The sequence below is a fragment of the Channa argus genome, chromosome 10 (genome assembly GCF_033026475.1).
Source record: "Channa argus isolate prfri chromosome 10, Channa argus male v1.0, whole genome shotgun sequence".
NCBI classification, from domain to species: Eukaryota; Metazoa; Chordata; class Actinopteri; order Anabantiformes; family Channidae; genus Channa; species Channa argus.
Genome location: NC_090206.1, coordinates 14,756,137 through 14,773,920, shown reverse-complemented (window position 1 = coordinate 14,773,920; position 17,784 = coordinate 14,756,137). Strand labels below are relative to the sequence as shown.

General features: G+C 38.9%; 1 protein-coding gene across 1 annotated transcript; it reads right to left on the bottom strand.

Annotated features, from left to right (window-relative positions):
- Window positions 1–4,166: 4,166 nt before the first annotated feature.
- On the bottom strand, window positions 4,167–17,583 carry LOC137134599 (neuronal acetylcholine receptor subunit beta-2-like). Its single transcript, XM_067519541.1, has 6 exons — window positions 16,718–17,583; window positions 11,493–11,638; window positions 11,260–11,304; window positions 10,617–10,726; window positions 7,672–8,662; window positions 4,167–7,214 (listed from the first exon to the last, which is right to left on the bottom strand). The coding sequence occupies exons 1-6, from the start codon at window positions 16,767–16,769 to the stop codon at window positions 7,059–7,061; spliced, it is 1,500 nt and encodes a 499-aa protein (XP_067375642.1). The 5' UTR covers window positions 16,770–17,583; the 3' UTR covers window positions 4,167–7,058.
- Between the last annotated feature and the right edge of the window lie 201 nt (window positions 17,584–17,784).

Below are 17,784 nucleotides of genomic sequence, written 5' to 3'. Positions count from 1 at the left end.
ATATTGTAAAACTGTACATTATGTTAGAGACACACAATTGAGGTTCTCTGGTCCCCTTTACTTTCCACAACAATATAAAGGTAATCACAAAGGCAGACGTGCAGATAAGAAGAATATAGGTTGAGCAGAGGAAACTTTAACCTTTGAAATCATCGAGATGGGGCTTGTACAAACTATCTTACTTACAGAAATCCTCCTTTGCCCGTGGGACTTTTATTGTCATGAGTAAATTGGTAAAAAAAAAAGGTGCATTAGGAAAAAACATTTAAAACTCACGACTCACGAAAACTTTCGACTCACCTTAAAGCCATAGTGTTGGACTTTTTTCAAATATATATTTAAGTTGAAATATAATATTTAAATGTGTTGCTGTCAATGCTTCATGTGACCCAGCCTCATTGAACAGCACTGCCAGCAACTCATAGACAATCGCTAAAAGTTTTCAATTTCTAAGCAATCCGAGATTTTAATGCTTAATTAATTTGAATAATTTTTACATTTTTAAATTTAATTTAAATAATTTTACAGCATTCTTATTTAACTCAAAAATGGCTAATACCTTAAGGTCTGTGCAGAGTGTGACGAACCATTAAGAGGAAAACAAAGCTGTAAACCAACTGTAGTAATTATTTCATCTGGCTTTCTTTCTCTGAGAGAAGACAAAAAAAAGAATAAAAATAGAAACAGTTCAAAAAGGCAGAGCATCTGCAGCACTGCAGGAATTAGTCAGGTTCGTAGGAGGAGACTATTGCCCGCAGTGTCACAATCAGATGACTGGTGTTTCAGAGTGGTCTCCAGCTGAGTTGACATCCCAGCAATGCTTACTCTCCAACAGAGAAGGCAAAAAGAAGACAACATCCCCCAACCTTGTATGTAAGTCTTTTTATCACTCTGTCACCTTTTTTGTCCTTTGTCCTGTCTTGTTCCCCGCATGATCACACGGGCAGACACACTGTTAAATAACAGCAGGCATCTGGTCAGACAGCTCAGACAAAGCAGAAAGACCTCGAGGGCCTGGTGGAGACAGCAAAGGAAAAGGAAAAGGGCAAGTGTAGTTACAACAGTGTGTGTCAGACAGGACTGTCCTGGCTCATTCACATCAGACTTTGTCTTTCTCTCCATTCTGTTACACCACCTTCCTCTATGACGTTAGTGTTTAGAAATCTCTTTTTCACATACACCATATTATTCCGTCTTTTTTTAAATGATTTTTAAAGATATTTCTCTCTCCCTCTAAAGTGTAAATAATGTGTTGTTTAATGTAACAGCTCCTCTTACAGCAGACACGTAGACTTGTTATACAAAACTCATTGCAACAGTGCAGTAATTGCAGAGTAACCGTTAATGTCTTTACTTCCACCTGTGTTCTGTGGCAAGTCAGAGTTAAAAAGAGTGAAGTGCTCTGTTTGAACAGTTTCAAAGTATGGGATGTAAAAGAAGAGCATACAACAAGGTTTGGCTGTTTGGTGCCAAGTTTTTTTGCTATATAATTCTTTTCTCTCACTGTTGTGGTTATTTCCAGCTGCAGCAGCAGCCCTGTCTCCTGAGAATAATATTTATGTGTATGTGGAAATATTGTTAATCTGGTAAGTTGTAACAATTGTGATACTTACTGCATATTAGAAACATGTTGATTGATTATCAATTTTAGCTTTCACAAAAATACTCGATCTTTCATTAAAATATCAACATTTCCACAGAAGGAAAACATCTGGGTTAATAGTGATAAAGTGGGCTGTAACTTGATACACAACATGTTTATTAGCTAGCCAAGTTCACTCTCCACTTCTGTGCATGTTTGCCAAAATAAAATTGTATTCAAAAATGTAATTTCAATGTTTGTAACTGAGGGGATGTGTGACCTCTTTGTGCTGATTTGTTCCTAACCTTTTAACCCCATCTAAACCTTTTAGCCTTCCTCCCATTGCCTCTCTCGTGATTCTGCTGCCTCTAATCATACCACTCCACTGTAACATCACTCTTCCATTCTCTTTTATAAAAGCTCTCAGTTTCCTGTTTAGTGCCGCAGCTTGTCCTGCTCTGACAGTCACGCTACACTCCATGACCCTGCTCCACCCATGCTCTCACTGCACTGCACTCTCTCTCTCTCTCCAGTCCCATTAATACCGTGGAGAGTTTACTTCCTATTTTACATTCACCCCGTGCTCTCTATAGGCAGTCTGATTGGTCATGCTGTGGCCTGTTGCAGCCACTAGCACCTAATTAAAGTTCCTTCTCTGCTTGAATCACAGTTATCTGATTAAAGCCCTCTGCTGTTAATTAAACTGCCATCTCTCTGTGCCATATTTTTTCCCACGAACTCTCCATTATTTCCGTTCCCTCCCTCTCACACATTAACAGACCCTTTCCAAATACTGTGACAGCGTGTTTATGCTTACGACTTCAGTCCGCTTTCAGTTTTTATTCTCTCTGTCCCTCTTGTTCTCTGAATGATCAGCAGTGCTTTTTTCAGCTAAACTGCAACAGACTTGGGGCCAAACAGAGCCACATAAATCCAAGTGATTGCCTCTTACAGATGATCTGCTCATTGCAGCTGCCATTATATAAAATGTGTTATCACAATGTGTGGAAACATTATTAGCATTTTGTTAGTGATTTCAGGATCCTATGGATCTTTTCTCATAAATGTTACTGCCCAACACATAACAGGTACAATGGTGATGTGTTTTGATAATCTCTGTACTCTGTCTAGAGATGTGCATCTAATTCATTCTAAAGTTTTTAGACTCAGAATGATCATTATATGTATAAGTCTAAGATCAACAAGATGATGACATGATGCCAAAAGCAAGTTAAATAATTTCCCAGCCTTGTGACACCTTAAATCAAAACAATTATGCTCTTGATCCCTGATCATTGGATGCATTGGTTTACCAGTTGTGGCCAGTTTAAAAAGAGCTTTTTTCCCTTTGTTTTGAATATTTATAATTTAATAATTTAATAATTTAAGTCCTAAAATGGTAATATAGTCCAATAATCTGCAAGAAAAAACAAAAGTCTGGAAATATCAATGAAACCTTAAAACAGTAAAAATGTTTTAAATAGTTTTGCCAGCTTTTTTATTCTGTTAATTTCTCCTAAATCCTATATAAAATGATTTACATCATGACTTTGCTCGTGGGTATTGAACCCAAATCATGTATAACACAACAGTTGCATATTTACCAGAAAATACTCTCTAAAATCTGTGTATTTACTTTAAAGCCATCTGAAATCAATCAGGAATATGCTGCTTTTTTAATTACGTGTAGTAATAAAGCAGTAACAGGAGTGCTTGTGTAACTCCTACTGTTCCTGTAGTGTCTCTCATAACCACTAGTGAGCAGCAGCAGGCACCTGAATCTTTCATCAGGCAACAGACTGGAGAAGAGATGTACTGCTCCAGCAGGGACATTACAGAGCGACTCCTAATCCCACTTTAAAACCTTCTAAAGTGTTTGGACAGCACCTCTGTATCCATCCTTTCAGTTCAGTGGCTCAGCAGCCCAGAGAGGAGGATCAATTGCCCCCCAACTCGACTGCACAGCAACTACACATTCTGTAATGCAGTGATGTAGTTCATAAATATCGACCACAAAGCTGAAATGGCAGGTATAAATCCTAGAGGAATGTCCTGTGCTGGATAATGGGGGACATGGAGGGCGCAACAGCCGAAACACAGGAAACACATCAAAGTGCTGACAGTATACTGGAGCTAAGAAAGAAGTCTGATTACTGCGTGTTAATAATCAGATTGAATTGAACTGAATTGATTTGAAAATACTATTGCAGACAGAATTTGAATCTTGTGTTTGTATATGCATGCAATAAAAACCATTAAAGCTTATTTTCTCTCAATGTTTCAGATTCAACTGGATGTTTTAGAGTGTATTTATATGTATTGTAGATATTTCAGCTGAATACGACTAACTGCCTGCCTCTAAATGTGTCTTTGTGTGCGTGCCTGTTCACTTGCATGGTTGTGCTTCTGTACATGTAGTGTGTGTAGGGTTTGTCTTGCAGAGAAGAGTAAATGCTTATTCATCTCTGACTACAGCATCAATGGATCTTTAATGTCGACTCTTCTGCCGACCTAACAGTCTGCAGAAGCCATGTGTCTCTTCTTTATGACCAACTTTCATCCTCCCTGTCTATCTTTATCATACCTCTCTTACCCTCTGTCTATCCCACCCTGCTTGTTCTTCCTCTTCCTTTTCCTCCACCCATACAGTGTAAACCCTTCAGTCAGATCTGGGGACAATGTCTGACTTTTACCAGATGCATTTCGGTGGTGACCCACTGCTAAATGGATGGAAATGCACAGATGCTCATTATTATCATTTCAGTTGGCAGTTGAATTCACAGTGAAGACCATGTACAGAACTTTCTCTTCAACATATATCATTTGTGTGCACTGCAGAGATGCAGTAAACTCTTTAAATTTAGTCGACAAACCTTTTAGAAAAGTTACTCCCAAATAAAGAAAAAGTCTGCATGCCAAAGTTGCAAAAGAAATAATAAGTTGACAGCCTCATGAGGTTATTTTTCCTCTATTCAAACTTGAAGTATAAGTGCTGATGGTAAGCTCATATTGGTGTATTTATGTGCTACAAAAGAAGAATAGGGAACATTTTATTCATCACTGGACTAACAACCTTCTGGGAACAGACTGAGACTTTAATCTGACCCCCTAACACAGACAAGCAGCATAGTGTTCATATGCTTCTTGATGACAGACGTTATGAGTTCTTCTCGCCATCTTTCAAAACAATTCCTCTGTGAGTTTTAAAATTCTTTCAAAATAATCTTCAGTCAAGTTTGTCTTTGGCCTTAAACTAAGCAACAGGAAATAATGGATATTTATATATTTTAGAAATGAGAAAATTCTCTAAGCCTCCCCACCCTCATTTGGCCATGAAAATCGATGTAGAAGTCATTTTATGAGTCATATAAGGAGAAGGTGATGGTACAAATATGAGCAAATATAACTGAACCAAGTCCAGATCAATGGCTTTCACTGCATTGGTAGGATTATGTCACTGTTTGAGAGTGTGAGCGCATATAGCGCATGTTTGCTGAAACATTATGATGCAGTATTATCTTTGCTGCAATCATCAGCAGTTGCTGGAAAACATTAATTTTGTACGTCTGTGTTCTGTGAAAAAACAAATAATGAGAACATTAAAAAACAGAGACTGCATTTACGATTACTTATGCAAATGTCTCATTGTCATTAGTTATCAGCATAATAGTTATTAATATCTTTATCTGTCATGTAACCAACAAATAGTTGTCTTTATCTGATGCTTCTGTCTCCTTATAGGTGTACTTCACATTTCAGGAGGCAGCAGGAGAAAAAAACACAAAGGGTTTTTCATATAACCGATTGTGCGCATGTGTGTTTTCATTCACATGCTGTGTCCTTTTAGGAGTCATATCGCCTCACAGCTGTCATATGTGTTAAGACTGTCCAGTCAGCGGAATAACATTCAGCCTTGGCCTGAGAAAGATACGTTTTAAATCACTTTAAAGGGACTAATAATGTGTTGGGTGGGGATTTCATATAACCTGGTAAATCTACTCTGGGTATAAGGGGAAGTGCAAAAACAGATAAACATGTAAACGGAAATCATGCTTTGGAAAAGATGATCAACTAATTTGCAGTGATTTGTCACATGACAAATCACTATACTGTATACGTGTTGCTTTCACTTCACCCTTTATTGATCCAGTGAGTTAGACATCAGACCCCATCACAGTCCCTTCTTGTAATTCTCTGCATTAATTGTCTAGACAGACAAAACCCAAACAAACAAACAAGTCACACATTCCATCCACTAAGAAAGCACAGATGTATGAAATCTTTTCAGTACAGCTAACACCGGTAGCAGTGACAGACAAGTGACAAATTGTAGCAGCTCAGAGAAATCGTTACTGGACAAGGATTCAAGTAACATCTCTAAGAACAGACTGCAATAATAAAGCATGAAATATGAAGAAAGACAAAGTGAATAGCCAGACTGTTTGTCTAATTCCCCCCAGGTCTCTGTGTATAAAATAATGTACAACATTATTGCTGCTGGTTTGCTTGGTGATGGATGTTGACAAGTACTGCTTTTATGAAACCAGTGTACTGGACCTTTAAGTACAGTGATCATTGGTTTTAAGCTCCCCCCCCACCAGCCCCCACAGTTAGTCACACTGAGGAGAGTGTGAGAATAAAAAACATCTGGCCAGTGGTCATTGTGAGGTTCTCTGAGGCTCTGTTGATTTGGGTTTCTTAAAAAGAATTAAAACCAAACAGTGCCGTGTGATAATTGTGGTGTAATGACTTGTCAATGGGACCATAAGATCAAGCCCTGAGTTTCTGTTGGGCAAGTAAACCTTTATACCTTTGTCATTTTCAATATGTCAATATTCTAGGTAAAGATTTTGTTTTTCCAATGCTACTACATTTCAATGCTTGGAGAACTTCAAATCAACACTAATACCTAAGACAGAGCATCATGAATGAAAGGTTCTAATTTATATTTTGAATAGATCATTTTAATTTATTATTTAGTTTTTACTGAAGGCACTATGCTTTGTGCACAGTCTGTAAACTTGTTGGGATATAAATGCATTGTAAACGCATTATCTTTCATCCTTTCATCTTCATCCAAATATGTTTCAGTCGACAACATTTGTTTCGTGTGAATTTAGCTATCACCTTGTTTCTTAAATCCGTGGAATTTGAAACTACAAATGCACTTTACTAGATCTGAATATTGGCCAAATTTGACCTAAGTCGATATAAACCAGATTTATGCATTTTCAGGGCACTGAAATAAATATATCACTGTTCCTCAGTGAATTTAAGATAAGTGAAGCAGAGGAGGATGAGGAAGGAAGTGATGGAAGGTAAAGAAGAGAGGACATAGTAGAGGGACATGTGCATCTTCATCATTTCCCAGTGAGTGGGCAGTGGAGGCGAGAGCGTTGAAATGTTATCAAAGCTCTGCTTCTGGAGGGACTCAAAGTTCACATCTGGGTCATGACCAAAGTTCAGGTTTGTGGTTTCAGTTACGATCCATATCATCAATAATGGGAGTGTTATAACTCTGGAAAAGAGGCTGCATGAAGAGGCCCAATGTCCCGACCACGCACACACACACAAAGATCCACAGGAAAAGACGGTCAATCACCATGGCCACGTACTTCCAGTCTTCAATTATCTGCAGAGAGAATAAGAAGTTATTGGTTAAATACAGAGAAAGCAACAGCTGTGACAATGCCTTAGAGGTGTTGATGCTGTGCCTAATTTTTTCTTCTGATTTAATAAAAAACAAATTAGCTTTAGGACATAACTCCATACCAGTTCTAAAAAAGTAATAATAAAGTAATTTTTACTGAAATAATTGTTCAGTATTTTAAACCTTATTTACCATAATTGAACAAATGTCATATATGAGATGGTTTGGAAAATCACCAATTGCAGAGCTTAACAACTGCTCTGTGTCCTCCAGTAAACTGTTATTTAGCCCCACACACTCACCAGTTACTTCACATATGTTTGCTACACAAAAATATTTCAGACTGGATAATTATTCACAAAAAAGAAATGAATTTCTTAATGAAACATGTAATTTTGTGTCTTATTTGTTTAATTGGTTTCATTTATCTTTGTATTACCCCTTCATCATCATCCTCACTCTTCATTTTCTCAGCAATGTAACGCACTCCATCCACTGCATCCTCCACATCAATGTTGCACTTGAGTGTCATCCTCTTCCTGAAGTCTGTGTTTTCTGAAAAGTCGCTGATCTTCCAGCCATAGCGTTTGGTGGTCTCTTCATTGTCAAAGAAGTACGAGGATGAATCTGCCATTCCTGCAGAACTCCCAGTCGTTCCATCTGCTCCACGTAGCTTCTGGTCAGAGTGCGATCGCTGCTGGTGTTTTTTCCGGAACTTCTCACGGATGTTGGAGCTACCAGGTCTCCGCATGAAGAGGTAAGAGGGAAGTTTGTACAGGAAGAAACGTTTAACCCAGGGAGGCATAGTGTGTGTACTGGGGGATCGATGATGCACGTTGAGCACGCAAACGCTGGTGACGATCGAGAAGGTGACCAGCACCATCGTAAACATCAGATACTTCCCAATCAGAGGCACAGCTAAAGATGTAGGTGGCACAATCTTTGAGATTAGAAGCAAAAACACAGTCAGGGCCAAGAGGACAGAGATACACAGAGTCATCTTCTCACCACAGTCTGATGGGAGGTAGAATACAAGAATAGCAAGGGACGTGATCAGGATGCAGGGGATGATCAGGTTGATGGTGTAGAACAGAGGTTTTCTCTTGATTATAAAGTCATAGGTGATATCCAGGTACTTGATGTCATTAGGGTCTTCGTTCTTGCGTCCAGGGAGCGAGACAATATCCCACTCACCACTAGGTTTGAAGTCATCACGACTAGCAAAATCACTCAGTAGGATGAGATCTATCTCTGTGTGGTCGTAAGTCCAGGAACGAAATTTGAGGGTGCAGTTTTGCTGGTCAAAAGGGAAATCGCGGACTTCAATTTTGCAGGCTGACTTGTAGATAGCTGGTGGGAGCCAGGCCACCTCACCATTGTTGGAGACCACAGCATTGGAGTAGAAGGAGACTTCATAGGTCCCATCAGCACTGCGAGGCGGAAGAAGTGGGAGACAAGCGAAAGAAAGAAATTCTTAAGGAACACTGGCTGGATCACAATAAATCTTTAAAAACACAAACCTAGGGTGAAGGAAATCAGGGTACGATTGCTCAGCCTGTTTCAAAAATAACTGTAGTTCAGTCAGACACAAGAGTTGACTAAGTGAGTAATCATCATAAATGTTTGTATAATTAGACTTGGCAGAAGGGAGCTCTCAGAAAAATCAACAAGGTTTCTTCTGGTGAACATAATCCTGCTGCAATCATTTCATGATGATGTGTTCAGGGTCTTAAAGGAAGTGATCGTGGCAACAACTGCCCCACCTCCTGCTGAACTGACATTTTTTTTCATCTTACCAAGCAGATGCATTATAAATAAGTGGTCTATCAATTATGAAGTAGGTTAGCAATCCAACCATCACATTCAGTCATATTACCAGCAGCTTTGAGGCTGCTGGCAATTTGCAGGCTAATTAAATATGCAGAGATCCCACCTCTTTACTATGACCTCTGGTCCCCCAGACTTACTATCATTTCGCTTCTTAAGCCATTATGATAGTAATGTGGTCTTTAGCTGACCAGCAATCTGTGTTCATAAAGGTTTCATACTTTTACGGACTGTAAAAAATGTGGTAATACTGCTGACCAAAACACAAAAGCTACACGTTTGCACACCTGGTACTTTGTCCCTGTCTTCATCTCAGTAGTTAAGAAAACAATTACAACACCAAGTCCACAGACATTCTTGTGCTCTTAATCATTTGATCAACAGCTGGAGTTTGTTCAGCTGCAACTGGATTCTACTGTATGTTAGAATTTCAATGGGTTTTTTCAGAGCACCGTGAGGATTACTTAAGATCGCCTTATAGTTCTGTTTAAATCTCCATGTTTTTGATGAAGACCATGTGGTATGACTAAAAGCTCCACAACAACTGCAGCAGGCACCTTGTGATGAGGCTGCAGCTTTCCTGAGTACCTCACTGTTGTAGCTGCTCAAGTTGGAACTAGTTTTAAACTAGTTTTAAATACTAAACGATTAGCAACGCCGGTAGTTCCCACCTAGAGATCAGCCCTCTCACATTTGTTGCAAGATAAATCTGGGCATAATTACTGTGTACTGGGATATTGTCCTGTTGTGGAAAAATGCTGATACACTGACTTTGGATGTGTAGTAAGGGTGTTGTAGTATATTAATAAATAATTAATTCATTAATTATTAATTAATTAATAGACACCACAGTGTGATTGTAATTTCATTGAACCTGTGTGTATATCCTCCTTTCAACTGTGTAAGAAAAAAATGTGCCTTTCTTTGTGGTGTACATGTGTACTCTGTCTTCTTCTTTTTCTTTCGGCTGTTCCCTTTCAGGGGCCGCCACAGCGAATCATGTGCCTCCATCTAACCCTGTCCTCTACATGTGTACTCTGTACAGTTTCACAATACAGAACATTTTAACTGAGGGCCACAGTTTGTTAAAACTAACAAAGCAAAACTCTGCATAAACAAACTTTTCTATGCCTTTTTAGATTTTTTTGGCAGAGTGGCAAAAAAGTCATTCAAATTCAATAAATGTTCTATAAAATGACAACTGTAGAAATCTTCTCCTGTTTTGCTATCAGATATTTAGGTCTCTTCCTGTCTGTCCTTCTGAGCACAATGTGCTATGTCTCAGTTATTAAAAGGTCACTAGTCATCTTTTTTGTTGTACTCATTACCCTGAAAGAAGTGGAAAGTGGGATAAAAATGAGAAATAAGAGGATAAGAGGAATAAAAATATAGAAGAAAAAACATTTTAAGCAAATTGGGGTTGTGTAACTACTGATGAATGAAGTTGTTCCTTCATTCTGGGTATTTCTCATTTAATCACTTATCTTAGCTTCACAGACACACACATGCACACATGCACACACACACACATACACACACACACAGTCACAAACGCACTTGTTGTAGAGGACGATGTCTGGCAGCCAGATGTGTTGTGACGGGAGGCGGATTTTCTTAATTCCTTCATACTCTTCTGGGTCCCACATTAATCTGTAGTCATGCCATACCTGAAGAAATGCATTAACACACACAAACACATACACTAAATTTATTTTATTAAAAAACATAAAAAAAAGCCTCTTGTGTGTCTCAGACTGAATAAAACATACATTAGAAATAAGTAATTTCATTATTATCCACCCTTGACTTGCCCAAATCATCATTAATTTCAAGGGCTGTAGTTTTATCTGTGGATCAGTGTCAAACAAGCCAACTTAAATTACCGGTGATTTGATGTTTAAAGATGAAAACATTTAAAATGATCAATACTTATAGACACTACATATGCATAAAAAATTAATATTAGGCAAACACAAGAACATGCATAAAATCACACATCACAATAAAATATATGCAATCAGATCACAAAGCCTCATCATCCTCAATATGGCAAGAAGCATTTTAGACTTAGCTAACCTCACCAGCGAACTACCTGAATGTCTCTACACATTCTCCTTCAAAAGCTTCAAGCTCCAAACCCGACCACACGCCAACGCAGTTACACAGAAAAAAGAACAAGAGGAAAAGTGGGGACACAAACCTGAGAGAGCCAGCAGTTGGTGGTCATGATCTGCTCCCTCTCATTCTGAAACATAGGCAGAAGATTTGTGGGAGGCTTAAAACATATGTGCATGCCTGCAGTAAGTAGTGGCTGATCTTGCACCATTTACCAGCAACAGTCACCACAATCTGTGATTCTGAATTATGTTAAATTAGATTTTCCTCTGAGAAACAACGCATGTGTGGATTGGGATTTTTTGTGTCTTTCCTCACCACATTGATCAGCTGGGCCAGAGACACCTGGATGTAGATGGTGACTTGCTGGCTGTTGTTGACAGCTGGTCGGATAAGCTTGTTATAATGCTCTGGTGATAACAGATGACTCACCAGCCGCTCCTCCACCTCCGCACACAAGGCAGCTGCAAACACAAGCAAATTCTACTAAAGAAATCTAATTAGAAACTACGCAGAGTGGTTTAGGGCCTGCATGAAGAACCAAACATCATCACGTAATTAAGGTAGGAGACTAACATGGTCTAAGTTTCAGTCTTAAATACACTTGCATCATAACTCCAGGGATGACTGGAGTACTACAGGTAAGAAGGAAAGCGTGTTTATGTTTACAAGGTGCAAACATATTTTACGTTGTCCAGCACAGTTTATGACAAATCCTAGCAAGTGTCACTACATCATGTAAAAATGGAAACACCAACATTCAGCTTATTTTGTAAGTGCAATTCTTCTGCACAGGGTCAAAACCTCATGAACTTGTTTTATTACATAAGGCTAAAATATGTTCAGGTCCTGCCAAGATGTCAAACTACAACCTGCACAACTGCATACAGAAAATACTTATCTGATTTGGAGCCTAATTTCATCAGCTCAGCGGATTGCATCATCTCAGTACTGTATTCACTCCACTGAGATGATGCACTCACATGTCTGCATTTCAAATGTTCGAGGACTGCACAGTGACTGGCTACCTCAGGTCACATTTATAGGCAGATCATACATTTGATTCAGTGTGATGGATGTGGGTCTTTGTCAGAGCAGCTGTTTATAAACCTTACATGTGATGTGACCTCAGCTTCAACTTCCCAGCTCTATAGACTGATGAGACACATCATATTTGAGAGAGGTATGAGAGATATGTATAAGTTCTGTTATGTTTAGCTTTATTTATGGTTTGCTCTGATTGATTAGGCCAAAGTGACATACAGTACATATTAAGTTTGGCGTTGTATTATGTGTGGATCAGATTTTGTTACAATCTAGTGAACACAAAGTAATTTATAGCTGCCCACATTTATAATTTGCATATGTTGCATGTCAATGTCCTCCGGTCACTATTATTACAATAATAAATCACATTTGAACAAATACACGTACAGAAAGAGATCACAGAGCTGATTTGATCCATTTAATCAAGACAAAACAACGTTTGACTGAACATCTTTGATGCCTCATGGCTTGAAACCATTTCTAAGAAATATATAATTTATTAGGAAACAAGCCTCACACATCATCATTAGCTATGGGATATATATCAACCATTAAAGATTCAGAAGACCAATATGTTTGTGCTGATGTCTTAGTGACAGAGAAAAATGTTAGTACTCTATTGAGTAGCCGACTTGAATTGGCATCTGTCCTAAATTAAGCCATCTATGGCCTTTATTTTGGCTTTTAGCAAAGGTGCATCTTTCATATTAATTCATCCTCAGAATAAAAATGTTTTCTGAAACATGTAAGGATCAAACTGTAAAGAAGATGTTCTACTCTTGGTCTCTCTACATTAACCACTGGCACACAGGGAAGGTGTCTGAGCAACTATACATGACAGTAAAGCCCAGGGGTGAATGTCTTCAGAGAGCTCTGTCTGTCAGGATTAGAAACAGAGAAGACATGACAAAGACACATGAGAGGAGGAGACAACAAAACACACACACCACAACAACAGCAGAAAAAAACAATTCCATGATTAGGATTATCATCTGATAAAACTAAGTAGGATCATGCTGTATTATTGTGACGATTGAGGGGAAATAACTAAGAAATTCACTGGACTACACGGCATGTGAAGTATAACGAAATGCACTTATGCATTGACTTATGCATAACAAAAGAGTTTTGTGAAGATTTATTTATTTATAGAAGGACTGCTGAATAACTAGATCAAATTTATATTATCAATGTGCATCTTTTCAAGAGGTTACTGCTACTGTACTGATGGGCATAAAAAACAACTTTTAAGCATAGACAAAATAAGAAACTGACAACAAATGACTTCATGTGCCCATGAGAAAGCACTGCGGCTGTTAAAGAAGAGCAGTACTGTGTCGAGTTATGTAAGGTACTGGGTTTGACAGTAAGTCCTAAAACAAGAGATATGGTTAAAATGAGATGTCCTGTATACAGTACAGGTGGATGTAAGTAAAGATGGAGCACTAGGGACTCAGCACGTCTCGTCACATACACACATGCACGCTCCCGTCTGCCTTGCTGCACTCTCTAAACCTCAATTATTCATTGACGCTAAAATAAAAATGCCATCATCTCACAAGCAAAGAGACTCAAACACAATCAGAGATTATTCTCCAAGTCCCTATCAACCAGAAAAAATCAACACATAGACTCGTTTTACAACAGCCAGGTACACGTAAAACCAAACCAAAACACACTCAGACACCGTGCAGATGGATGGACAATCTGTGCCATTAAACATCTAAATTTTGCATCGTGCAGGTTCATCTTTACTGTAGTAAATTATTCAATGCATTACCATCTGGGGTGGCCTTCTGAGGCAAAGCAATTTAGGCTTCAGTTGTCTTTGGCTTTATTCAGTACACATGCCTGTATCACTCATGTTGAAAAAGAAGCCATTTCAATGCATCCGCAGCCACAGGGTCAAGTTCCAGCAAGACTTTTCACATTAGTCACAGTGTCTCTACAGCCTGAGAGATGTTTGTGTTTTTAGCATCTCGCAGGATTGTCATCAACACAGACAGTCTTCCATCTGTGAGGACAAAATCAACTATTCTTTTACTACAACGATTCTTTTTATCTGTTACAGCTCTCTCTTGCGTATTGCTGTCCCACTTTATTCTGATTTTGTCTCCCTCAGTGTCAATCTAATCTGTAATCACTAGTACAGTGTGCACCAGTATTGTCTCTTTGCCTTGTGAACCACGCTCATCTAGTGCTTCTTCTGCCTTTTCCTCTCCCTCATTCAGCATGAAACCAGTAAGACAACTCAATGAGTAATAGTTTACTACAAAGTGTGATTCACTGGGCCTTGGGTGATTAAAAGAAACCATTTAAACTTGAAAAACAACAACCTTAGAATAACCTCAGGACAAAGCTTAGTGCTGCATATTTCTGCTCACCAAAATCTAAAGTTTCACCCAAAGGCTACAGAAAAGGAGTCATAGTTGTGTGAAGGTTTCATGCAGTATGCCAAATGCAGATAAGTATGTCAGTGTCCTTCCTTGCACTCCTAGGCATTGTGCAAGCATTTAATGACAAAAATCTAATCGAGGATAACTGTATCACACATTAGCACATTTACTAAATCATGCAGCTTATTCTGAGGGAAACAGACTGGACAGAAGGCAGTGCCCGATGATGAAGTAAAAATGTCAGATAATTTAGGGGGTAAGAGTAGGAGGCTGGAAAAACAAAAGATGAAATACAGTAAAACAAAATATGTGGCACACAAGAAGAGACAGAGGATGGCACAGGGAATGAAAAGGGTAAAGGAGGTGACAGGAGACAGAATGAGACAGAGATACATCCAAACAAAGTGGCTCACTGCATGAAGTCATTTCACTGTAGTAGCTGGGATGACATTTGATAGGAGTGACAGAGCTATAGTCATGAGCTGCCTGAACTGCAGACAGGTGATGGTTAAAGAGTCACAGAAAACAGATGAGGTTTAAAGTGCTGTAGATGCAACATGGAAGCAACCATAAAACTGAGAGAAGTAATGAGACATGAAGAGGTCAACGTCACAGCAAAATGTGATACACTGTGTACAGAGGTAGACATACATAGTCCATATTCAAGTAAAAGTACAAATATTAGTGTAGGTAGAGGTAGAAGTGCTTGGCACATTATCCTTATTTTAATAAACGTACAAAAGTAAAAGTACGGAAGTATCAGAACAATGTATTTTTAACAATTTTGGTTATAGTAATTATGGCAAAACATGTACAATAATTAATAAAAGTGAGGGTAAAAAAAACATTTTGTATTTTTAGATTAAATGACCAGGTTGTGTTAATGTGGCTGATTGTTGTATAAATAAAATTACTTAACTAATCATGATATGGATAATATGGACATGTTTTTCTGTTCTCTAAATATCCCTTCTGTTTTTTAGTTACTTAACTGTATTTTATCTCAAATGTTGCAAATTGCAGTCCAAATATGAGGCTGGCTTTCCCTAGAACTGACTTTGTCACTTTAGCCTTCAAAGCAGTTATTGAACACATAACTAATTATTTCTCTCTATAGAATCATGTTTCTGGGGATTAAATTATCAGTGAGTTTAATTATACTGAACATTTCCAACTATGTTTACTGAATGGTTTGTTTTTAAACCCATGGACTAATGGATGGTTTTGCATATGATATGTTTCCTTAATTTGGGATACTCACATTTTTACACTTGCTAATTGGAATGTCCTGATTTCATTAAACCTATCAGGAGTAATGATCATATTTATATCTGCCTAGACTAAATGAAGAAGAATGAAGTAAGAGGAGTACTGAGAATTGAGATCCCATTTTAACATGACAGACTTATGTGAAGATACTCATCCAGGTCTTGGTTATCCCAAAGGTGCTGTTCAGTGGCAATTGGATAAATAGCACCTGTCACTGCCTGTTTCAGCACCACAGACAGCTCCTCATAAATAAAGCTCTTTGAATTGGACATAAAGAACTACTCCACATCATCTATTTCCTGTGCATTGTGTTAAGGTTCCTTCACAGATGGCAGCCCATTCTACTGTGAGATTTTCTGCACTTACTTCAGGCATCAGACACAGTAATGTTGAAAACGTGTACCCGAAATGTTGTTTATAATGCACACTACAATTACACCATTGCTTTACACATATTAAGCAGTTCCACCATGATGAGTTGAGGCGTGCTGAGAAATCACGTGCTTGAAGGATCTGACGTGTGGAAACGCCACTACTTTTCTCCCTGGTCTGTTTTTTTGTACCCCCTGTTATCTTTAAACTAAAGTTGGCATTTACCTTTTTTTTTTTGTTTGTTTACTTATAGACGCATTTAAGCTCTACTCTATGTGAGCGTCGTTATTGTGCAGCAAAGAAGGTCATGAGATTTGGGGACATATTTCCCAAAACTAATATATTAAATTGCACTGGGAGTGGGCTATTCCACAGTGGATAGCCAGACATGGTCTTACTTAAAAAATTGCCCCCCCCACCCCTCGTCCCGTTTGGAGAGAATTTGAAAGGATTACTCACTTGCCACGGTGATAACCAGGAGAGCCAAAGCTGCTTTCACCGGGGCTGCCATCGCTTCGTGCCCTCCAGTGCGACAGAGTCCCGAAAACTTGCAGATGGACAATGTTTGTCGTGCGCTTTCTCTTTTGTTTTGAACTCGACGTGAAATAAGAAAAGAGTGGGAAAAAAAGGTTAAAGAAAAGCTTTGATTATAGTGCTTTCATTGCAAGGGCTGCGCAGATGACAGCCGGTAGCTCATTCTTGGACACATGGAGAGAAGCACTGACTGCAGTCTGAGCCCAGAGATGTTTTCTGCAAGAGCGCACAGTGATTGCGCGCAACGGAAACCGGCTGCTGAGAACAGAGTTCCCCTTTATTCTTGTTGAGCAGTAAAAACAATGTTTTTTCGTGAATATGGGAAACTACAAGAGATACGTCGATCCTGTTATCGTTAAAGCGGCCGTTCGTCTGAGAAAAGATGTATGCGCCCCGGTCCTCACATCGCCCTGCCTGCCCAGTGTGCTCCCCCGTTGGGCGTCACTTTAACTCTGCCGTGTCGATCGACGCAGTTTGACATGTGTGACAACTAGCAGGAAGGGATAAAAGTTAAAAAGTCCTCCTGGGGAAGACATTTAATACACAGCCGTGATTACACGCGACTGAAACCAATCTTATCTTCTCCAATCAAATGAGTCCCTTCATTGAAGTTTTACTTAATGAGGTTTTAGGTTAATCAAAACACACTTTTATGAAGCTCAGAACGGAGCAAGCCAAAGCTTCTTTTCCCTTTTAGATGTGGTTAAATCTACAAGAAGTTTAATCAGTTAATTTAGGACCAAAATAAAATCCTTAAATCCAGAGAGTGAAGTTGTGTGGAGGCTGGTATCTGAATTAATCACATGTTAGTTGAGCTGTGTGCTCCCTCGCTCAGGCTGGTTGTGGTGAGGGTGTGGGCGTCATGACGTTTTGTACAGGAAGAACGAAAGTCTTCACATCTTGGCAGCAAGTAATTCGAAATAAAAATAGTCCAGATGATGTGATATTTTATGGATCCCTGTGGGGAAATTCTTCACCGTTTCCCCACCGCC

What these genes read in the sequence shown, in the direction of transcription:
- LOC137134599 (XM_067519541.1), bottom strand. Translation starts at nt 16,769, where the DNA reads ATGGCAGCCCCGGTGAAAGCAGCTTTGGCTCTCCTGGTTATCACCGTG. An exon ending in CCTGGTTATCACCGTGGCAA is followed by an intron (nt 11,639 to 16,717) that starts GTGAGTAATCCT and finishes TTGTGTTTGCAG; the next exon opens with CTGCCTTGTGTGCGGAGGTG. An exon ending in CCAACTGCTGGCTCTCTCAG is followed by an intron (nt 10,727 to 11,259) that starts GTTTGTGTCCCC and finishes GCATTTCTTCAG; the next exon opens with GTATGGCATGACTACAGATT.